This window comes from Halichoeres trimaculatus, unplaced genomic scaffold, assembly GCF_033239565.1.
Source record: "Halichoeres trimaculatus isolate MK-OKI-2021-1 unplaced genomic scaffold, fHalTri1.1 fHalTri1_scaffold_4, whole genome shotgun sequence".
In the NCBI taxonomy this organism is placed as follows: Eukaryota; Metazoa; Chordata; class Actinopteri; order Labriformes; family Labridae; genus Halichoeres; species Halichoeres trimaculatus.
In genome coordinates, this window is record NW_027437182.1 from 21,200,374 (window position 1) to 21,223,887 (window position 23,514).

Sequence of the window (23,514 nt, forward strand, 5' to 3'; positions counted from 1 at the left end):
CTTTTGGTGTAACTAACGTTATAAATCAGGAATGATGAATCTTTTTGATATGATTAACAAAATAACTAAATGCCAAGATCTGCCGATTGCTTGTGTATATTTATATTAAAGGCAAAAAAAAAACCAACATCATCTGTAGCTCCACCTACCTAGACTGGAAACCTAAGTGGTAAACTACAAAACAGACCCAGCAGAACAGTCATACTACATACTACAAGCAAAAGCAGTAGGTAGTATGTAGTGCTTACTATATACTACATTCACATGTAGTATGTAGTTGGGGGTTTGGAAAACAGCCGCTGTCTCGTATCAGGGGCTGCTTTATTATAAACTCATTGTATTAAACCCAAGAGGAAAAATACTGAGGAGCAGAATATTTAACATGAACATAAAAAATCCTCTCACCTCAAGTTCAGCTCTTACTCCTGAGAAGACTGTGGATGAGCTCTGATCTGAGTTCTGAAAATTACCACAATTTGAGAGACAGCGCCCCCTGGTGGCAAGATATAACCAGTGTAACAACCAACCCGTGAGACAACCAACCCCATTCTCCCCTTTCTTGTGTTTTATCTTATCTTGAAGTCCAGTGATGAAAAAGGCCCATCCAAAGTCCTGGAACTGATCCTCAACCTTTCTACTTGAAGCTGCTTAGTTGGTCTGTTTTCAATGGCCTCTTGAACTCCTCACAGTGTCTCGCAGATTATTGGAAAACTGCATTCAATATAAAATGAGCTAACTTAGTTTCAAGCTGCAACCATCTCTCATGAGGAATGAAGCCTTTGCAGAGGTGCTGCAGTCAGTCAGGCAAAAACTGCAGTCCATCAAGGATCAAAGTCTATCAAGGACCTTTTTCCTTACTGTCTCTGGGCACAAGGCGCACAGGTCACTTCTGTTTAGATGTCGTCTTTTAGTCATGTTTACTCTTTGAACTTTGCAACACCACAAGCCCTTATTTGTTGCATCTGCGTTACTTTGTATGGTTGTTTCTTAGTTTTCATTTCTTAATACTGTAACTTTCCTCCAACCAAAACAGATCCTTTTTTCTGTTGCATGCCTTTCACTGTGTGAGCGTAGTAATATGAGAACAAACAAACAGACGATATCTTTGCTTAGGTCTCTACATGTAAATCTTGCACAAACACTTTTTTGTACTCTTTATGGCATACTGTGGCTCAGCACCCTTAGAAACCCATTGGTTCAATAAGTCAGTAAGGACAGACAAAATAAGTGGCAGTGTTATCTTTGTTGGCTCTGTGTGTGTGTGTGTGTGTGTGTGTGTGTGTGTGTGTGTGTGTGTGTGTGTGTGTGTGTGTGTGTGTGTGTGTGTGTGTGTGTGTGTGTGTGTGTGTGAGAGAGAGAGTTATATTAAGGCTGTTTGTGGATGCCAAGGTATTTCCTGCCCGTGCAGATCTCTGTTTGTCCATTTCTGAGGAAATTAGAGTTCCTGCAGCAGAGTATGTTTTGTTTCTTTGATCCAGAAACTTCCAGAGAGTGCGTCTGTAACACAAACACACAAGCAGCAGTCTGTTATATAACAGTCTCATAAATCATACCTCCATATTAACTTGCCATCCGACATTTCTGTGGGCTCTATGGATCAATGGTGGTCAAGTTTGTGACAAACTGTAAGTACCCAGGCAGTACAGAAGAGGGCACTGCTGCTCAGATTTGTCTTCACACAAACAGTCCTTTTAGCAGTTACTGTTTGCTGATCACAGGGCAACAGTAAGGGGAGCCAAGTGTGAGGAACAAATGTTCTAATAAGTTATAACTGGGTGGGAGTTTAAATTTTTGATTTGAGTGTATCTACCTTATGTTTAGTTTGTGTTGGAGTAAATGTTTGGAAACCTAATCAAGGATTTGAAATAGACAGATCACCAGATCCACATTCATGGTTCAGAGAAGAGTTGTGTCAAAACTAGACTCTGAATTCCTTATTCAGTTATTTTTTGCAGAAAATCACAAGGCTTGTTGAAATGAATCTCTACAATTTGTATTTAAGTGGAGTCTTGACCATTTTTGCCTCCACAACATGATCATGAAACATGCAGATGGTTACTCGGAGTCCTACTGGTTTTATCTACTTTTTAACTTCAATATTTAGTTTTTCCAGTTTTGGAGTAATTACAGCAGCACATAGGGCATAGTGTCAGTATATTTCCTGAGAACTTTCACATTAATGTTATCTCATACCTCCTGTCTGGACTTTTGCAACTTGTTTCTATCTGGTCTCCCTCTCAAGTCCCTCTGTAAACTTCAAGACTGTACAGAACACTGCTGCCTAGATTATCACCCAAACTTCCTCTTTGCACCACATCAACCCGTTCAGCAACAATTGCACTGGCTTCCCATCATCTGCCTGCTCCCAGTACTCTCAGATCTTCATCCTTCCTCAGCCTTAACATCCCCCCCAGCCCACTTGACCACCATGGGGACCAGAGCCTTCAGTTGCTTTGCTGCCTGTCTCTGTAACTCCCTACCAACAGACATCCATGACATTGACTCATTGACTATTTTCAAATCCTGCATAATGCACTGCGTTCCCTCCTCACTCATAGTTCCAATGAGCTGTCACAACAAAAATGACCTGATTAGTTTTTACCAATTATGCAAAGTTTACTAAGTAATGTCCAGATGTACCTCTGGCAACAATTGTAATTCTTCCGCAGCTCATCGGGAACTTGCATCTTCCAAGATGATGTCAATGTTAACCCGTTTATCCTCTAGCTCTGCCCCCTGACGAATAGGGCCTATTGCACATTACTGCCACCTCCTGCTCTGGAGAGGTGTTGCAGATGGGATTCATACCTAAACCGATTAGGTTGAGTTTACATAAAGCAATCTTGCAGTTTTAACAATTTTGCACATCATGCTAAAACAACATGATCTAATCATGTTTAAACACTGGAATGAATAAAAAAATAGAAAAGGTACATGTTTTACTCATGCTGATTGAACCAACACCCATGTTGCTTATTTTGAATGTAGTTTGCTGGATGGGGTTGATTTCATCATTCTTAGTGTTCCTAAATCTCCTTACGATGGCTCTATTCTCTGTCAGGGGAGCGTAATGTTGACTTTGTAGATATCTCATTCATTTTATGGACATTTTAACAATCAGTCCAACAAAAACAGATCTTGCCAAGTGTTCAAATTTTGGACACCACTTAATTTCTAATACCTGATGTAGTCAAAAAGAAGAGGTGAAAAATCACTGAGTTGGAAAAAAGGGGGGTTGTTGGTGCAGTGCTTGCAGCATCTTTTAATCCTTCCACAATTTTATATCTTATAGAACCACTTAGATAAAAAAAATACTTTTATGTGAATCAAATGGAGCTCCACACCTTGCTCATTAACATGATAATCCAGAGTCATGTGTTCGCCAACATGAAAGGGTTAAACAGTCCTCGCCTCCTCTCCCAGTTAAGGGGGGGATTTTCTAAATATATTTCCCAGAGTGCCGTGGAAACATCTCCTCAGAGGCTGCAAGGCCTTTCCTCTAGTATCCTATAATTAGCCGTGTTTGTTGTTCCTGATTGTAGACACAATACGATGTGTTTTCATGCACCACAACAAGTGACTCACAATGATCTGCCCCAACAACCTGCACGTCTAACTTCAGGCCTAAGGCAGCAGCAATCACAGAAATAATTAATTGCACCTTTGCTTTTGCATTTTCTTAAAACAGATCAACTCTATAAAAGTGTCATGAAGAACTTAAAGTTAAAAATAAATAGATAAATAAATAAATAAAAATTAAAAGAATAGCCAAACTGAATCTTTCAGTGCTTGTAGACGGTTGAATGTTTGGGGAAAGGATCCTTACTCTGCCATTCTGACTCAAACTGTGTTCTTATACAACAGGATAATTTTCTCTGATGTCATGCTCCAGGAATCTAAAGTCTGCCCATGTTGCAGATTTCAAACCACAAATATTGTAAATATCAACACATACTAATGTTTCAATCCTGCTAGAGGATGAACAACTGTAAAAAAAAAAAAAAAAAAAAAAAGTCCTGGGCAAAGATTGTATAAAACATGGATGTTGGTTTCTGGAGACTTTGAAAGTAATGTTTTAAGACATTGTTTATCGTAACAAATTTATTTGTTTTTGTCACTAATAACTAGACATGCATTTGGGCTGTGGTTTTGACATGGTTTGTTAAATTTTGAAAGTCACTAGGTGTTTTTAGGTAGTTTCCGCGCACAACTTCCTATCCCGCTCAATCTAATCTTTGTGATTCAACGCGTCCCAGCTTAGGCATCCAGCAAAATTAGGATTCTTGCTTATCGAATGCATCTGAATCTGACCTGCCGGAGCAGGGTCGCAACCAGTACGCAACAGAGCAGACCCAGTGTGAGTTGAAACTATGACTTGAAACCTATCTGAAATGGTGCTGTGACAGAGCACAATCAGACCAAATAGGTGTTGACCAAAACACACCAGCTTGTGCCAAGCTGTAAGCATGTTTAACTTCTCTGCAAAAAAAAATAGGCATCAACATATGGGTGTTAATTAACTAACTTCAGCATTTTTTTCTTTCCATCACAACAGATTCCCTCTTGGACCTAAAATTACTTTTGTTTTCATTTGGCACTTTACAAATAAGGGTTGTTTTTGAATTTCACAGCAGCTCGTAAAGCTGTTATTAAAACGGTTTTACCATCCATCTTTTTGTTGTTTTTGTGGCCTTGGAGGTGCAAAAACAGGCATTGTGAGCTGAATACAACTAAGAAAATACCCAAGGCTGGAGGGGCATTGTTAATATGGAATACACACACTCACACACACACACACACACACACACACACACACACACACACACACACACACACACACACACACACACACACACACACACACACACACACACACACACACAGTGGCCAAGGGTGAGAACATATTGTTTTCTCTCTGTAAGACAGTGAGACAGGATGTGAGCGGTGAATGACAGAAGGAAACACATCATGGACTAACAAGTTTGAGGTGAACAAAAAATTTCCTCTCAAAGCAAAAAAACGTCATCTGTGAGTAATTTTATTTTATAAAACTAATTACATTGATGTCAGGTTAAGTAATACACTTTAATAAAATACTGTCTTGTGTATGCATAACAGAACTGTACAAACAAGACTACAAACACAGAAGGAGCCGCCATATTAGTCAGCATATAATCCCCCAACAGGAGAGAAAATAAAAAGACAAAGAAAGAAAACATTTGCTGGTCAATCGTCTAAAAATTCCACTTGCCACTTCCTGCAATACAGGAAGTGGGTGGTTGTGCCTCAGGAAGTAGGCGTGTCCTTGTGTCTCGGCTGCCCAGACCCTTTGCTCGCTGTGTAAACATGATAGCGTTCCTCCACAGAGAGCTGCTCTCACACATGATCATACGACCTACATTCTCCTGAGGTGACTTATTAAAGAGGCATTCCGTCTGCTTATTTAACCTCAGCTCTGTTTTTACATGGTGACGTGTCTCCATGACATCAGGTACAAAACATTTGAGGAACAGCTCTGTTACACCAACAAGAAGTTTTTGCTGCGTCCCAAATCCTGTACTTTCGTTATCGCATTTACACGAAGTGCAATGTGTACATCCTGGACTTTCCAGAACAGTGCATGAAATCTTACAGGGTGGTGTTGTCCTAAATGAAACACTGCAGTTTTCGCACTTACCAGAAACTGCAATTGCATTTCACAACCTTTCACGGGTGTTCCTCTTTTCACTGATTATATCCATCAACCATCTTTTGATTCGTTCCTTCCCCTTTCTCTCCGTAGCCAATATAGTAATCATTGAGTGTGAGAACTGTCCAGCGTTCCACACTGAACTTTCTAAATGTTTTAAATGCGCCAACTAAGAAACCAAAGTGGGCTGTATTTTTCCTTACTGTCAGTGTTAATGCACTTATGCACTCAAAATAGCAAGTGTCAGTGCAGAAGTGCGTGATTTGGGACACAGCATTTGAAACAGGCTTCAATGGCTGGGACTTCATCCTTTAGGCAAAGAGTCCCAAAAGTATATAAAGGGAATTATTGTTTAGGTTATCTGACCGTTGTATTGATAAGGATGACCTGGCTCTAGCTTTTCCCACTTTAACAAGTGAGGCCAAAAAACTGCTGGGGCACCAACAATTTGGACTAGTGATGTATTTTGGAGGCAAGGTATGTATAATAGCAATCTGACAAGTTTGACGACTTTTATTTCTTGTATATTGTTGTATGTTGTCAGAAGCTTCAGTTTGTTTCATTCACAAAACTATGCAAATGTAGCATTAGTTAGGAACATTGCCTCTTAACAAATGTGAACTGTTCTTGGTTGTTAAGCACCACCTGAGTGGCTGCCTGTTGCAGCAGCGCTCTCTTCCTTGTCCCATTTACATTTTGGGTTTCATTACATTTTTTTTTATTACATTTCAAGTCGTTACATTTTGGGCCATAACAAGCCTGTAGCATGTCAATGCTAACTGGTGCCAGGCCTGATTTTTCCCATGAGCTAAGGAGAAGGAGGCGAAGAAGATGTGCTGGTGCTGCGGTGAGAGCCAAGAAGAGACGACTCAAGGGGAATGTAAATCTATCTCCAATAAGATGGACAAGCTAGCCATGCTAACCCAACACTAGAGGGCATCAATCAAGTACACTCTATTGTATTGTACTTTATTTTATTATATTGTATTGTATTGTGCTGCTGCAGCCTTTCAGACTGTTTCTGTGGCAGGCTGAAACAATCAGCGTGAGAACTTCCCAAAACTTTGCCACCTTTTTGTCAATTTGACTTCAAACCATGTAAAACAGAGCAAATGATAAAAAAAAACTGTAATAACTTTAATTCAAACCTTGTAAAAACAACACTTCAGTGAACTGAGCTCTATCACCTGTGTAGTCATTGTTCCTAAAGTGTAATAAACATACTGTACAGTGAGATGACTTTTGCTGTTGGTCAGACAGGTGGCGTGCTGTAGCGAATCTCCACATTGAATTTATCGGGGACCTTTGTCAGTGGAGGTTTCTTCAGCATGTTGTGCTTCATGATCACTTCCTCGTTGGCGTAGATCGGGGTGTCTGTGTCATCTGAGTGGTACCCAGACTGGTACCCACTGGTCTGATTGGAGGACTCTGAGGCCAGAGACTCTTTACTCTTACAGCGCAGCAGCTGACTGAAGAGACACAACGAGAGGAGGAACTTTATTTTAGATCAGGCTTTAATCGTGGTACTCTGAGGTCCTCAGCAGCAGAGGACTTACCTGAAGTTTGGCGTGGTTGACAGCTGTTGGTTCAAACCCTTCACCTCCTCTGATAAGAAGCCCATCCCACTGTCTGTGTGGCCCTCCTGCAGCAGGAATACAGCTCAAATTAACACTGGCGGCTGCAACTATGGCTCTAGTTCTAATATCTTTAAAGCTCCTGTCAATAGTTTTTATCTGATTATGACACAGATTAACAGTAAGTCCTCTTTCTGACCTATAAAAGCAAACATGAACATTAGCAATAAGAGAGAAAATATCTGTATTGTAATTTTTAATGCCTAAATATCACAACAAGGGGTAGGCGTCAGACGGGGACTTTTGCACCACAAAAAGTTCCCTACAGAAGCTTTAATCTAGTTAAGTTACGTCATTATCTTGATATCTTTTGGTGATTTTTCTAGTCAGAAAGTCTTTTAGGTAATAATAACAGCTGTAAAAATCATAGAAATCATCATAGAATTAATCAGTGGAAAAACTTTTATCATATCATCTATTAATCATAGATGGTTTGAATGATTCTGATTTTAATAATGTTTTTTTTTTTTTGTCAGTTTAACAGTCCACCATCTCAAAGAAGTGGCTGAAACTATAAACCGATGATACTTCTATATGCAAAATAACTTTCTTTAATTAAGTTATTCATACATTTTAAACAAACTCTATTTTTTTTACCATTGTACAGGCTTTATGGTTGGAATTTGGCATCTTTCATTAGTATTTGAGTTAAATGTTAAGAGTGACAGAGACTCACCATGACGCTGCTGATGGCCACAGGGATGTCTTCAAATGTTTTCACACTGAGTGGCCGGCTGCACCGCTCACTCTGCTGAGGCAGTCTGCACAGAGGAGACACGTAATCAGACCACATTCATCAGCGACTGTTTTAACTTTGAGAGCTGAAAATGTGAGCTGGAACATCACTCACACTAACCCCAGAGATGACGGGCTGTCATAGTGGAGCTGAGCCTCCAGGATTTCCCCGCTCTGAGGTCTGCTGTAGGACCTTGTGGGGTCAGAGATCAGTGAGGGTCCTTCTACCTCTCCTCCAGCTGTCAGAGGAATGTAGTCCTTCCCGTCCTGTAGAGTAACAAACTGATGAAATGCTAAACTCAAATACTGATGGGGCTAACCATCCAAATATACAGGGAAAACTTAGAAGTGACCAAAAAGATTGATTTAGTGGCTAAAAAAGTACTCTTATTATTTTCAAGTACAAGTTACAAAACTAAACTTTAGAAATGACATGAAAAGAACTCCATCTGAACTTCAAGCTATTATTGGCAGCAAATTAGGAAGCATCATACTATGCTCACAACAAAGCAGAAAGTACACTCTTTTGTTGCAGAATAGCTCATTTTAGTAGCATTGTTTTGTTAGAATGTCTTAGGGTGACCACAAACTAGATCATTTCATGCCAGATTTAGGGGCTTGATAAGCCTTCCCAAAGGATTCTGAGATTGTGCCCTTATTTGAAACGTATTGTAAAGGATTATTTGTCCTGAAAACCCTCCACAGAGCAGAGTGGCAAAGAAGGCAGAGAAGAGAGAAAGCCAGGAAGTGAGCGGCCTTCATTGCCAATCCCTTCCGTCTTGCAAAACAGCTGCTTGGGGACAAGCGCAGTGGCCAGCTTGAGTGCTCGGGAAAAGAAGTGAATTGCTTCCTCCAAAACACTATGAGTGACCCACTAAAAGGACAGGACCTAGCACCCAACAAAGTGCTCATCAGCCCTGCCCCACCGACTGCAGAGCTCAAGATGATGAAGCTGAGTCTGAAGGAGGTTGAACAGGTCATCAAGGCAGACCGCTCAGCCTCTTTCCCAGGCCCCAGTGGTGAACCATGCCTTGTCTACAGGCACTGCCCCGCAGCTTCTCTGGCACCTGTGGAAGATCCTGAAGGTGATCTGGAGAAGGGGGACAGTGGCCGACCAATGGAGGTGTGCGGAGGGATTTCCTAGGAGGAGGACTCAAAAAACATCAACCAGTTTCAGACAATCTCACTACAGAGTGTGGAAGGGACAATGATCTTCAGCATTGTCTCTCGAAGACTGTTTCATCTCAAGAACAACTACATTGATACTTCAGTATGGAAGGGTGGGATTCCTGGAGCTCCCGATTGTCCAGAGCACACAGGTGTAGACACACAGTGGCCACTGAGAACAAAGGCAACCTAGCTGTGCTGGTTGGACCTGGCTAATGCCTATGGGTCCATCCTTCCAGTTGAGCTGATGCTACACCTCCACCATGCCACCATGTTCTCAGCAAGATTCAGGAGCCAATCCTGGATTATTACAACAATATTAGGTCCAGTTTCACTTCTGGATCAGTAACAATCAGATTGGCATCGCATTGGGAAAGGAATAGCAACAGGTTGTACCATCTCTGTTACCCTGTTTGCACTGGCGATGAACATGGTGGTCAAGGCTGCTGAGGAGGAATGCAGAGGCCCCCTATCCAGATGAGGTGTTTGACAGCCCCCATAAGAGCCTGCATGGACAATCTTCCAGTCACAACAACATTGGTGCCAGGAAGCAGGTGCAAGGATTGGAGCGCCTCATCACATGGGCCAGAATGAGTTTCAAGGCCTCTAAGTCAAGGTCCATGGTGCTGAAGAGGGGGAAGGTGATGAACAAATTATGGTTCTCACTCTATGGAACTGCAATCTGACCCAAGTCAGTGAGGCCCAGGGCAAGGAGAGGCACCATCTACTCCAGGAAGAGGTTTGTGCAGGTGTGGAGGAGGAGCCAGTGAGCAGGGCAGTGGAACGCCGGCAGCAGGGAGCATGGATAAGGTGGGAGGGCAAACATCATGCAGGCACCGTGTCCAGTTCCTCGTCCAGGCAGTCTACAGCTCTCCCGAGCCCAGCAAACCTCCATGTGTGGGAAAGAGTGGGACACTTTCCTGCCACCTTCGTTCTGCAAGAGGCTCCTTAAAACATCTCCACAGCTGCCCAAAGGCCCTGACTAATGGTCGCTACTGCTGGCACCATGACCAGGTTCTTAAAGCAAATGCTGAGAGCATAGCCTCAGCCATCAGCACCAGAAAACACCATCATGCTCTGAGGAAGGCAGTTCCCGTCATCAAAACTGGAGAGAAACCCCAGGCATGTCCTCAGACGATAGGCCTCCTCTGCACAGCCCCTCATTGGCAGCTGCATGTTGACCTGGGAAAACAGCTGAGGTTCCCTCAGCACATGCATTAACATCTCTCCAGTCAGACATGATTATCATTTCAGAGGCCTCCTGATCATGCTGGAACTGATAGTGCCCTGGGAAGAGCGGAAGCCAACAAAAGTAAATCTGTGGAGTATCAGGAACTGGTGTTGGAGAGCAAAGGCGGGAGGACAGCTTATGAGCTAATAGGAGTTGGCTGTAGAGGCTTTGCAGGACCCTCCCTCAGCAAAGTCCAAGGCAGTTTGGGTGTGAGCCAACAAGAGGGCCATCTGATTCGCAAGTGAAGCTGCATAGAAAGCCACAAGGGGGTTGTGGCTCTGAAGGGCAGATCCATGGGCTGATACTGGGCCGCAAGTTGGGTAATCAACACATGTTGGGTAATCTAGGAGAGGGTGTTTGATGTTGCAAGACCTGAAACACCCAATGACCATAAGATTCATCAATGAAGATGCATCCCAGTGCATCCAGGAAATGCTTCTTTCAAGTCCAACATGCATTATTTGATCATTTGTTCAAATAATCCTCGTCTTTTATCAGACTCAGCAAGGGAGTACCCCAGGGATCAATCCCTGAACCACCTCCCTATTCTCTGTAATTTTCTCTGTACATTAATGAAATTTGGGACAAGTTAAAAAGTTGTCAATGTCATCTTTGTACTGATGACACCATTTTACACTCCAGTGCACATTCACAATGCTCTTATGCAGTGACAGACTGATTTTTGTTTCACTCCAACAAACTCTGATCTATCTCCAGTTAATGCTGAGCCCCTCGAAAACTTGTAGCTGAGTATACTCTAGCCAAGTTCAAGAAGCTTGAACTTTGACTTAAGAGCATTATTTCAGTTTGTATTTGTATTTTTCACTAAAGGTGATTTGAAATGTATTACAGCACTTTCTATTCTTGTCCTTGTGATGTAATCAGCTTGATCTGTTTGCACGCCTGTTCTTTCTACTTCCTACATTTCCCAGAAAGACTTGGCAGAGCTCAGTCAGTTAGTTTGAAATTTCTACTGCTAATGTTCAGGGTAAACAGGGAATGGCTTTGACAATAGCGCAGTGAGAGGCAGGGACTCTGAGATATCACTGAGGAAAGCTGTGTGCCTTTGATCACAGTCAGATGAATGATTTCTTACTCTGCTGCAGCTGCTTCCTCTGAGATTTATTCCTCCTTGACTTTTCATGCCCCTACCTTTAAATTTACATTGAATGTATCTGATACTTTGAATATTATCTGCTTTTTAAACCTTAAAAAATCTAAAGTTTGAAGTGAGATTCACACCAAGGTGATTTCCTGAGACCCTAACAGACCTGCTGAGCGCTGGCCTGCAGCAAGTCGCCCAGATGCTCCACCAGCTCTGCAAACGTCGGCCTGTCTGTGGGACGATCCAGCCAGCAGTCTAACATGGTCTGATATCTGTGAACACAGGTGGAGAGGATCCAGGTGAGACATGTGTGACTAACACCGCTGTGATGAACAGTTCATCAGTTCCTCTCACATCTCTGAAGTGGCGTATTCCGGCGGTCTCATTCGTGTTCCCTCCTTCAGCCTCCTGCAGAAGGACTCATCAATGCAAACACCAGGATACGGAGAAGCTCCTGCAGGAGACAGAGGGGAAAAAGGGGATCAAGCAAGTTAACAGTGTTTATAATGTGGTTTGAGTTATGTGTGCTGTCTACTGCGAGGGTTACCAAGAGAGAAGATCTCCCAGAGAAGGACCCCGAAGGACCAAACGTCACTCTGTGTAGTGTACACCCGATCAAAAATGGTCTCTGGGGCCATCCACTTCAAAGGGAGCCGAGCCTGTGGGGATGCGACAACACTTCTTTCAGAGCTCTGAGAAAGTTAGCTGATCATCTGTTAGCATTTTTATACTGAAGCAGCTTTGCATTTTTGTAATAACTGGATGCCCTGCCCCTTGAAACAATCCTTGTTGTTAAGTTGGGTCAAGACCAAAAGCGAGACTTATCTTCATCTCGTTCCTCAAGTGTAACTGCAGAAACATTTGTACTGATTTGCAGATGTTTGTGTTTCCAGATATGTCTGAAAGCCAAGCCCCATCAGGTTGAGGTTGAGGGTTCACTCCGTCTCTTTCTCTGATGAAAACCAGCATACTGTTTTGACTGTGGAGTCTCTGTCTCTGCTGAGTCTCAGTTTCAGTGTATCAGACGAGACTAATGTGCAGGAATCTGACTTATTTTCTGTCCACACCAACTACAGATAAATCATAATTTATGTATTCATAATTTTAATGAATAAACTATTGATAATCATCTGAGTTATATATATATATATATATATATATATATATATATATATATATATATATATATATATATATATATATATATATATATATATTTATAAAAAACCATGGACTGTATAAAACATGGACGTAGTTTCCCCAACGTCACCCGTCTGTTTCTGCAAAGGAAAATGAATCGCATGGGCTATCCCGGCCATATTGGAAGTAGGAAGGGCTTCATGAACAGCTATAGGGATATCTCAACATCCTCTGAACGGCCAAGTTAGCAAAAAAAAATTCAACCCTCATACAGTGTGTGCTGATAGTAAAAGTAGCAATTCAGACAGGAGACGTTTTTTTTTTAACCAGGCTGTAAATAGGTTTATTTCTGCTTTGAAAATGGCTTTTTTTGGCTTGGTGTGTATGTGACATCTGGTAGATCCAGAGCCAGCCTCAAGCAGCCCCTCAAGAAACAACAGATTTTAGCACTTCAGCATTGTCTTACTCAACATTAGATGTTTTAAAATATTTGCTGCTTGTATCAGAATCCTTCACAAGTCCCAATACCTTTAAATAAAGATGGCATCAGTGTAACACCTACCTAGCAAAGTCAATGTAAAAATAAAGTTGATGCAAGTTCTTGTGGAGCAGCTTGAATTAAGAGAATTATACACTCAAATTGCAGAAATAACTGCTCTATTCACTTTATTCATGTGTTGAAAAATTAGAACTCCAGCAAATTATTCACGCCATGATAGCCAGTCAGTATAACTGTATTGATGTACACCAGAGCCAACCATCAATCTGTCCAACATTGGACAGATTGATTGTATCTGTGAGCAATTTTCCTGCACTTGGTGACTCTTTTGTTTTTTTAGGGGGAATAAAAAGGAGCTTGCTTTGAGAAGTGAGTGAGGAGGTCAGATTTTCTGGTAAGTTGTGGAAAGTTTTGTCTGTCACTTGTTTCCAGCTATCGTGTTAGCAATTAGCACTGGCCCAACTCATATGGTTTCAACCAGGACATTAACACTGCCCAACCGGCCAAATGCTGGTGGATTTCAGCAGTGGCTGGTAACACCACCGCTCCCACTGGCCACTTTGGTGGGTTGAATTTTATCTCAAACATGGAGCAGAGAGACAAGCAAAAAGATGACTCTGATGATGAAAGCTCTGAGGGAATTTAATTTACCTCTCCTTCATTGTCATTCTCATGGAAAAATAAATGATTTTCTAATTACAATTGTTAATAAATATTTAAGCAGACAGTGTCTCTTAATGAGTTTTTATCAGTTCAATTAATCCCCTTTACCATTTTATTATAAGCATTAACAAACTACTATTTTTATTACTATGTCTTAATAGACTGCATATTTTCATATGAAAAGAGCACAATGTTACACACAACTTTATCAGAGCTGAATACCTGATTAAGGACCTGTGGATTTTAACATTAATGTAGTCTTGTTTTGAGTGTGCATAGGGGTCATTTACATTTAAAGAGGTTGTAAATCTTTTTTAAGTAAACTTTAGCATGTCATCATCCGCTTTAATCATATTGATCATAATTATCCAACAACAATATAATATATAACAATATAATAATCCTGTTATAGTTTGTCAGGCAACCTTAAAACCTGAGCAAATCTGCCCAACTATTACGACTAAGATTTTATAGACCAAAAACATGGACCTTCATCCACATTGTTGACTCATTGCTACTGATGAGAGGTTTCAATCTTGGAGGATCCTCAGAGATCAGATTAATTAAGCATCAATAATGTGTGTGATCAATGGACTCACATCTCCCTTGCGGACATAGTCTGGATCCTTGTAGACATCTCTGGCAAGGCCAAAGTCACAGATCTTCACCACATTGTTCTCTGAGAGCAGGATGTTTCTGGCTGCTAGATCTCTGTGGATGCACTGCAGGGCAGACAGAAACAGAGGAAACCATATTCAAGTTTGGATGTCTACAGCACATGTTTGATAAAAGATTTATAAATAACTTTAGTTTCACCTTCCGGGAGGACAGAAACTCCATGCCTTTGGCCACCTGGAAGCTGTAGCTGATCAGGTCCTCCATGGTAAGATGGTCATAGTCAGAGCTCTCTGTGGTAACATGACACATTTCAAAAACAAAAATCCAAATCATAAACAACATCACCTGTCTACGAAAAGGTAAGAGTGTGAAACTTTTATCTGTAGTCATCTTTCTTACCTTTGCCAGAGACCGTGTTGCTGCCTGATGCAGTGTCTCCAGCTAAGGAGCAGACGGCTGTTCCAGTGCAGATGTCCAGCTGAGCGATCTTCCCCAAACCCAGATCTCCCTCAGTAACATCCTCCTCTGCTGACATCCACCTCTGACTGTCTACCCGCTTCCTCTGTGAAGGTTAACAGAGGAAACAAGGTGGGAAAGTAAGTATCATAGAAACAACTCCACAAACACAGTCAAAGGTAATAAACTAATGAGCCAGCGAGCAGACTGCTAGCAGCATCCACCTGTCACTCCATGAAGCCATGCTCCCTTTTAGGACTTAAAATTGCCAAAACATGTCGAAAAGAGATGTGTAAAAACTTGACCATAGTACAGTTGCATGAACAGAGGCCTAAGCTGTTTGGTACGAGCTGTAAACATGTTTCTTTCTGCTGTAAAGTTTGACATTTAAACGTGGGGCGTAGAAGTCCATGGTCAGTGATGTGACTGTGTGCAGCACTCTAATTGGTTGCTTGAGGGTAATACATCACATACCTTGTAGGGGCTATATTCTCCACGTTTGCTCTTCAGGTAACTGGAGAGGTTTCCATGTTTACAGTACTCCACAATGACCATCAGTGGTCCTGCAGACAGAGGGGAGAGAGGAGTAGGATCAAAGGAAGTCGTAACTTTACAACACAGTTTAACCGAGGACATTTGCAGTCTGACTTAATGAGGGAAGTGTGAGGTGTATTAAAGAGAAAGGTAAATAAATACAAGCTAGAGCAAATAACCAGCCATTACTTGGTTTGTAATTAGGTCTCGCAGTGCTTGTGAAGTCGTATCATAAAGAGAAAGATTACTCAGGATCTCTGCATGATCTGACCACAAAATGGGACAAAGGCACTCACCCCCGGGCTTCGTGCAGGCACCCAGCAGGTTGACCACATTCAGGTGATGTCCAATGTGAATGAGGATCTTCAGCTCTGACATCAGGGCCCGGTACTCGCTAGATGTAGCGCCCTCTGCGACACACAGAGACTTTCAAAGTGATGTGTCATTGTGTGTATTTGGACAGAAATGAAGGACAAACACTCACCTTTCAACATTTTCACTGCAACAGTGGTGCATATCGTGGCTTTTTCAATTCCAAAGGCTGCTGCTTCAACCACCTGACCGAATGCTCCCCGACCCAGTGGGTCACCTTCAATGAAAGAAAAAGTTGTTCAAACCTGGTACCTCACTGAATCCAATGATAACATGGTCTGGGCCCCTTGTTTTAAACATATCTAAGCTGAAATGAAAACTTTTTTGGATTGCTTCAGCCTGCAGCCGTAAGATTAAGAGCAAGGAATTGTAAATATCAATCTTTTCCCTTTAAGAGGGCTCAATATATCAGCTGTTTAAAAAAGTTAAAGACAAAATTTTGAGAACACACTTATCTCTGCTCCACACAGTTTTATGTCTCACCTAGCTTCAGTCTGTCCCTAGGAAACTCCCATTTGTTGGCATCGTATGTCAGCCTCTCACACTGCTCATCCATGGGCATGTCCTCTGAGTCCAGAATCATGGATAGGTAGCCTGTCTTCAGATCTCCACCGTTGGGCTGAAACAGTTTGAAAGATAGAGGCAAGTTAACAGAGACATATTCAAAAGGGAAGAATGGTGCCTTTTAAAGTACTTGGTATTAATAAATGCAGATATTTACAGTGTTTTGCAGGTTTTGTATTATTTTAGTTTTTTTTCTGGGTCTGATTCTCTGGTTATGGTTCCTACCACACTCACTCACATGTTTATTTATTGCCTTAACTGCTTTGCAGTTGTTTTTTTTCTGGTTAGTATGTTCTTTTTTATTATGTGAGTGTTTAAATAAATAAATGCCAAAAAAATTGCTAGAAATACTTAATTAACTAGGAAACAGTGGTCTGTATGTCAGGGTCATAGGCTGTACATAGAGTGGACAGCGTGGCTCCGCCATTTATCATTGTACAGTTTTGAAGCCAAAATACCCCCGCACAGGCACAGCCATTGTAGCAGTTTGCAGCCAGAGTCTGCGCAGTAGGGACGATAAGGGATTCTGGGAGAATCTGAGTGGAGCTGGGTGACAAAAATAATTATTATTTTATTTCTTTCCAGAGTCTCATCACTTCTTGACTCTACCTCCCAACATATTTTTCAATCCCCGAAAAAAAATACACGAGAACGGCAGCTGTCAATCATCGTTAAACATTACGCAAAGCCTTTTTCTCTGAAAAAAGAGGACTTGAATACAAGACTGCCAAATGATATCTCCAAATCACCACAAAAGTCGGACAGGAGAAATATTTCTTGGAGGAGTATTAATTTTTTAGAGTTTGACCGCAGCCCATCTGAAATGACTAAAGAGCCGGATTTTTTAACATATACTGCAGCCAGCCACCAGGGGGAGCAGTTTTTTTGTGGAGACCTCACTTCGAGCCGAGCAAGCGGACGTCCATTTTTTTACAGTCTATGGTCAGGATCCATAATTCATGATTTTGAATTTCTGCCATTCTCAGTTTTGAGTCATTTAAATTTGTATTTACAGTAACAATAAAAAAAAACACACCCATCATTAGTTGATGAAGATTTACAATGTTGTTTAAAAGCTGTGTGTGGTTAAACTGGCATATAACCACTCAACCAGAACAAAGAATAATCAAAGCTTAGATATGGCAAAAATAAAGGACATAAAAAACAAAGTTACATTTTTTTCTGTCTTTTAGTGTCTTTATCAAGAGAAGACAGGGCAGTGGACACAGCAGCAAACAGGGTAAAATTGAGGACTGACATCAGGGCTAGCCATATGGAGCATGCAACGTATCTTCTATAACGGCACCGAGCTCATTATTCTTAAAATGACGACCAATTTTAATTCTCCTACTCCATTCTTTTGTGCAACTCAGAATCACGAGGTAAAATTTACTAAAACATGTTCCCTCTCTGATCAGATTCTCTAAAAGTATAGGAGTAGCTGTTTTTCACATCTACCAAAGTCATTATCTGTTATGATTTCAGTGCTTCATCCATCGCTGATTTTATGTGTCACTGTCTCTGTTGTACAGCCGTGTTTCCATGAATCTGGTTCCCCTCTGGTAAAAAGGGGCCCAATCAATGCTGCTGGTCTACGTGACTTGTGGAAGCAGAGAGTAGGTCTGTTGTTCGGTGACACAAAGGAGAGCAGCTACCGAGAGCCAGACCAGTCACCTCTAATCAGTCTTACAAACCCACCATGTTTGTGTGTGCGTGTGTGTGTGTGTGTGTGTGTGTGTGTGTGTGTGTGTGTGTGTGTGTGTGTGTGTGTGTGTGTGTGTGTGTGTGTGTGGCTTAGCTGTTAAATTTTTCGGATCCTCTGAGTACAAACGAAGGGGAAACCCAAGGAAGGAAAAGTGTGCCAAAGAGAGGATGAGGAAGTTCTTACCCTCTTTCTTCCACGGATGACGAAGACGATCAGCAACCAGAAAAACATGGCGATGACCACCGACCCGATGGGAACAATCAACTCCACATTTGTCTTTTCTTCAGCACCTACAATAAACACAAACACCCTCACTTTAAAGCATCCCTTGCTAAAACTTGGGAGCATTTGCCCAAAAACATGGAACAATCATGAAGGAATGTGGATAGAAATCTGGGTGGTGTGCCTTGGCAGCGTTGCATAAGGTTCAGACAGGTTCGTCATTGTGTTTGGTGAGGACGTTTGTGTAAGTGTGCGCCTGTGTTTGGGTTGGAGGAAGGAAGACTGTTGGATTCAGGACTGTAAGCAAACTGAGTTTTTATCTCGTCATAACAAATCTTCAGGAGTCTGCACGAATGAAGGGCCCCCAGAAGAACCTGGAAAAGGTCAACCAGAGTCTTCTCGTGATCAAGTACAAGCTGTAATGTTAAGTCTCTTGCTCATGCGTAAAACATCTTTTACTCACTCATTCACTGCCCTCAAGTTGAAATGAAAAAGGCTGACATTTGTCAATCACACAAAGTCAGGATGGATCTGCCAACTGATGTCACAGTAATGTGTAGAATAACGCTGGCCTTAGTGCGGTATATTTTCAGTATGGAAGGAGAAACTAATCCAGAAATTGCAAATAATTCTGTGCCGCCAGTAAGTGACCATTCTTTTTTTCCAATGAACGGACCACAGTGTTGTAGCTCCACCTTCTGGGATCAGTTTGTCTAGTAACCCAACAGAAGGGTGCCAAAAAGTGGGACAGTCCATCTCAGTTATTTTGAGATCTGTCCTGGGATTAGTCAGTGGTAACGCCACAAAACGTGTGCCGTACCAAGACAAACCAAAATGAACCGCTTGGTGGAAACTGGGCTTATCTGATGTAAGTGTAAACTAAGGGGCAACATCTGGTTTGGAAAAATGAAGCCTATGCATAATTGCTAAAAGTTGCTGTTCATCGAGAATCGGCCTGGGGCTGGCTGCAGAAAGACTGGAAGTCATACGCACACCAAGCCAAAAAACTAACTTGTATTGTATAAAAAGGCATAGTTCAAAAGACAGCTTGGGTCTGAAATGTTGATTTTGCTATCAGCACACATTGGTCAGCGGGTGAATATTTTCTCTAACTCGGCGGTTTACAAGTTATTAGAATTGTTTGATTGTCCAATCAGAGGCATAGCTCAGCTCACGTAACTGATGGGCGCTCTCAAATCCAATATGGTGTCAAACCCAGTGTGGCTGCATCCACAGATTGGCTTCATTTCAGGGCCAGGCGGGTAACGTCACGGAGACTACGTCCATGTTTTATACAGTCTATGGTGTAAACACTTCTATTCCTGGGCAGATCAGACCTTCTCCCACAGTTAAGAGTGATCTACATGAAAACTGGATCCTCCTTCAGATGGTACCTTGAATAAAGCTTCAACTTTCAGATCTCTGTGTTTAACTCCAGTGGTTTGTTTTTGTTCTGTCTCTATAAGTCACCTTCATTCTTAAGGAACCTGTATAAATCATGGGACAATGAATTCCCCTGGTTTTTACAAAGTAGGAAATCCAAATATTATGCCACAAAAAGAGACTCTTCTCTCCCTCCTGTATGTTTCTCTGAAAATCTCCCCCATGACCACAGATTTTACTGTTGGCTGTTCTACCTCCTCCCCCCTCTTTGTTAGTGGTTCTGGCCCCTGACCTGGACCTGGTCTGACTGGGTTTGGATTCTGCTGGCGGGGACTGGGTCACGTAGGCTACTGGTTCTAGCTCTTGTTTGTGTCTCCCTGCGTCTGTCTGTGTTCAGGACAGAGAAGGCCGGACAGGGGAGGACAGGCTGGAGCTGACGCTGGACTGGCCTCTCCCTTTGTCCTGCAGACTCCTCATTGTTTTAGATTTAGAAACTCCCACAAGGATGTGTACTAACCGGGCCAACTTCCTGTCACGGGGAAGTGGAGTTATTCTTATTCTACATCTTTGATATCAAAAAGTGTCAGAAGAGGGATGAGAGAGGCTGAAACCTTGAAGCCAGATGTAAATACAGGGTTGCTGGGATATTATCGGAATTATTAAAAGGTGAAGGCCAAGGCAAAAACTCTTAACATTATGAATCCAACACCCTTTGAAAAAGGTGAAAATACAGAACAAAGGCAAAAAATCAACCAACATTGTAAATGCATCTGCTCCAACATCAGTAAACCCTACTAAACACTTCTAAGCCAAAAATAGGCTTTGTTATAGAAAACAGCTACAAAGGACAATGACTGCATGGCTATTCACGATGAAAATGAAGCACAAAAAAGCACCAGAAATATAAAACTAAGGAGGTTTATAAGCAACTAACAAGTTCCAACTGACCTTTGGTTGGAAAAGACTTAGCTACGGTCAAAACTCACCACACTGTATGTCAAATTTGGGGACACAAGTAAACAATGTGTGGCTAACATTAACATAGCAGAGCAAGCCCCAGCATCCTACTAGCTTTGTCCTCATTCACTCAGTGCTCTGGTTGAGCATTAGTTTAATCAAACTCAGCCTACAAATTATGTTATCTACATTCACTGGATCATTTGGGGTATTGCAAGATCTATCTCCAATAAAATTGACATGCTAGCTAAGCTAATCCAGCATCAGTAGGCAGAGTAACATCATGCTATCCACAGACATGGCTAACAGAGCTAACACTGGACACAAACGACACATTGGAAGGATTTCACCTGCTGCAGACAGGAAACAGGAGAGCAAGACTGAACGGACTGGTGAAGAAGTCCAGCTCAGTCCTGGACCTTGTGGAGATGGATGCTGACTGGAGAGTCACGGCCAAGCTGTCGACTCTGATAGACATTTTTGTCAAAGTAACACTGATTATATTATTCTATTTATATATTCTTGTAATTTATTTTTCTTTAATTGCTGCCGTGACTCTGAATTTCCCTTCGGGGATTAATAAAGTAGATTGCATTCTTTTATATTCTATTATAAAGCTATAGCTCCAACTAGTGGAGGGAGGCTGCTTTGACACAATAAATGACCAATATTTAAGGCAAACAATAAAAAAAAAAAATGTAAACAATTTGTTAAACTTTCAAGAAATCCTAAGTTACTAAGAGAGACTTAAAACAACTTCAAAAAGACTCCAAATAACCCAAAAGGAAATGAAAACAACAAAAAATAACCCATACCATAGAATGGTTAGAGAAGACAAACAATAAGTCTAGACTTAAGATGCCCCAAATAGGCAAAAACAAAAGAAAGAGACACAGAATGACCACAAAAGATAAAAAATCAGACAACAGGACTGAATGACCGTCAGTCAGTGTATTCAGGGTCTATTTCTTGTAATCCTTCTCCTCTATCAGCAAACAGGAAAGGCTCAGTGATGTCAGGGCTGTAATAAATCAGCACTAACTGGGCCCAGCTCAGACAGACGGACTGACCTTCAGTAGTCAGCATGGCCTGTGAGGTGTCACAGCCTCGACTGTTACAGGCGGTGCAGGTGTACATGCCACTGTCCTCCTTCTTCACACGCTGAATCGTCAGGATGTGGTTGTTCTGGCTCAGAATCACACCTGAAAACAAACAGTGTTCAGGTTTGTTCCTCAAATATTTATGTAAGCTGAGTGAGTCAGCATTCATTGAAAAGACGTGCATGTCTCACCTGAGCCTTCCACCACTGTTTGGTTGTTTTTGGTCCACAACACGGTTGGCTTTGGCATCCCAGCAGCATCGCAGTGCAGAGAGATGGTGGCGCTCACATTTACTTTTTGATCAGTTAGGTTATTGAGGATGTTTGCTGCCTCAAGACCTGCCGACAGAATAAGACAACATTAGCTATTAAATAACTTTTTTTTTGTTCAGTTTCCCTCTTGGCTCTGAGCCCTGAGTCCAGTGTAGTTTAAAAATGATTTCATGCTCATAATTTTAACATCCAGTCTGCTCCTTTCAGTGGTTCTTGAAGAAATTCTGTCAGTGTCCACCCAATGAGGAATAATAAATACTAAACGTTTAATATTTTTGATTTCTCGTCGAGCGGTGAAATAGTCCCTCTGAGCCAACACTATTGAGGATTTTCATGGACAAATGAGGTCATGCCAACTTTTGTTACCTTTTAGAGTAAGATGGCGCAGCAGGCACGTTCTCTCCCGAGTCTTGATGTTCTCCATCTGACAGGCGTACAGGCCCTCATCTTGGCGTGATGCATTGAGCAGTTTCAGCTCCAGGGTCATATTCATTCCCTGCTGCATGGTCAGCACGGCGTGCTGCAGAGGCCTCTGCTGCAGAGTCAGGGAGCGACACGGCTGCACTGATGGGACAGACTCTGACTCTGAGACGTTTGTCACACGAAACCAGGTGAGGTTCTGGTAGAGCAACCTGTCTGCTTTACACCGCAGAACCACATCGTCCTCCTCTAAAGGCTCGTTGGATGGAGACACGCTCACCTCCAAGCCGCCTGCAGTAAACAGACCAATACACAGAAAGAAAGGTGAGTGTTGAATACCAAAAGAACAACAAACTAAGTATGAGCGAGGTGACAAACGTAGATCATATTGTTTTACTGGCAGACTAAAAGGTGCTCACGTGTCACATGGAATTGGATGATGCGTGAATCCTCTCCGACTTTGTTGGCAGTTCTGCATCTGTAGAGAGCGTGAACCTCGACTTTCTGGATCTTCAGAGAGCCAATGATTTTCTGCACGGATAAGTTGAATTTGTCAGTCAGCACGTTCAATGTAGTTACATATAACATGCATATTTAGTCCAAACGGGGATGAATGACAAACCCTTTGGTGAGGATCAGAGTCAGTCGTGATCCATTCTGCAGGTTGGTGACCGGTGCTGTTGCTGATATCTCTCCAGCCTTTACATGAAGCTATATGTTTGTCAGGCATAGCCAGCCCCGACCTGCTGGATGTAAACAATCATTTTTAATGCATAACAAACACATATGTCTTAGCTTTAGTTTGGTTTTATGCTCAGCAGGGCTGCTCTAACCAGTTATTCTGGTAAACAACTATGATATCAATTATTCTGGGGATCAATCAAGTAATCAATTGCATGCTCAGCATTTGTTTTTTGTTTTTTTTGTTTTTTGTTTTTTCATTGCCATTTTAACCATACAAATTACCCTTTGGGCTTTTTTAAGAATTATTTTAGGTATATTAGACTGGCTGATGCATAACTTTCTGTACCATTTTTACTAAAACCAT

General features: G+C 41.8%; 2 protein-coding genes across 5 annotated transcripts in view; one reads left to right on the forward strand and one right to left on the reverse strand.

The window, feature by feature from the left end:
• exoc1 (exocyst complex component 1) overlaps positions 1-23,514 on the forward strand; it is a 272,742-nt gene that overhangs the window by 127,800 nt on the left and 121,428 nt on the right. The window lies entirely within an intron of this gene.
• kdr (kinase insert domain receptor (a type III receptor tyrosine kinase)) overlaps positions 5,071-23,514 on the reverse strand; it is a 29,761-nt gene continuing 11,317 nt past the window's right edge. For 2 of the 4 annotated variants that reach the window (XM_074668590.1, XM_074668588.1), the window contains exons 11-30: positions 23,089-23,212; positions 22,886-22,997; positions 22,413-22,757; positions 21,966-22,112; positions 21,745-21,876; positions 18,296-18,402; positions 16,327-16,462; positions 15,956-16,060; positions 15,768-15,881; positions 15,412-15,500; positions 14,881-15,043; positions 14,680-14,771; positions 14,463-14,585; positions 12,109-12,220; positions 11,916-12,015; positions 11,728-11,833; positions 8,174-8,325; positions 8,000-8,084; positions 7,246-7,331; positions 5,071-7,158 (exon numbers count right to left, since the gene is read on the reverse strand). In XM_074668590.1, the coding sequence (XP_074524691.1) occupies positions 6,942-7,158; positions 7,246-7,331; positions 8,000-8,084; positions 8,174-8,325; positions 11,728-11,833; positions 11,916-12,015; positions 12,109-12,220; positions 14,463-14,585; positions 14,680-14,771; positions 14,881-15,043; positions 15,412-15,500; positions 15,768-15,881; positions 15,956-16,060; positions 16,327-16,462; positions 18,296-18,402; positions 21,745-21,876; positions 21,966-22,112; positions 22,413-22,757; positions 22,886-22,997; positions 23,089-23,212 (2,647 nt within the window). In that variant the 3' untranslated portion in view covers positions 5,071-6,941. The remainder of the gene's footprint in view (positions 7,159-7,245; positions 7,332-7,999; positions 8,085-8,173; positions 8,326-11,727; positions 11,834-11,915; positions 12,016-12,108; positions 12,221-14,462; positions 14,586-14,679; positions 14,772-14,880; positions 15,044-15,411; positions 15,501-15,767; positions 15,882-15,955; positions 16,061-16,326; positions 16,463-18,295; positions 18,403-21,744; positions 21,877-21,965; positions 22,113-22,412; positions 22,758-22,885; positions 22,998-23,088; positions 23,213-23,514) is intronic. The other 2 variants (XM_074668589.1, XM_074668591.1) reach the window with 2 other exon arrangements.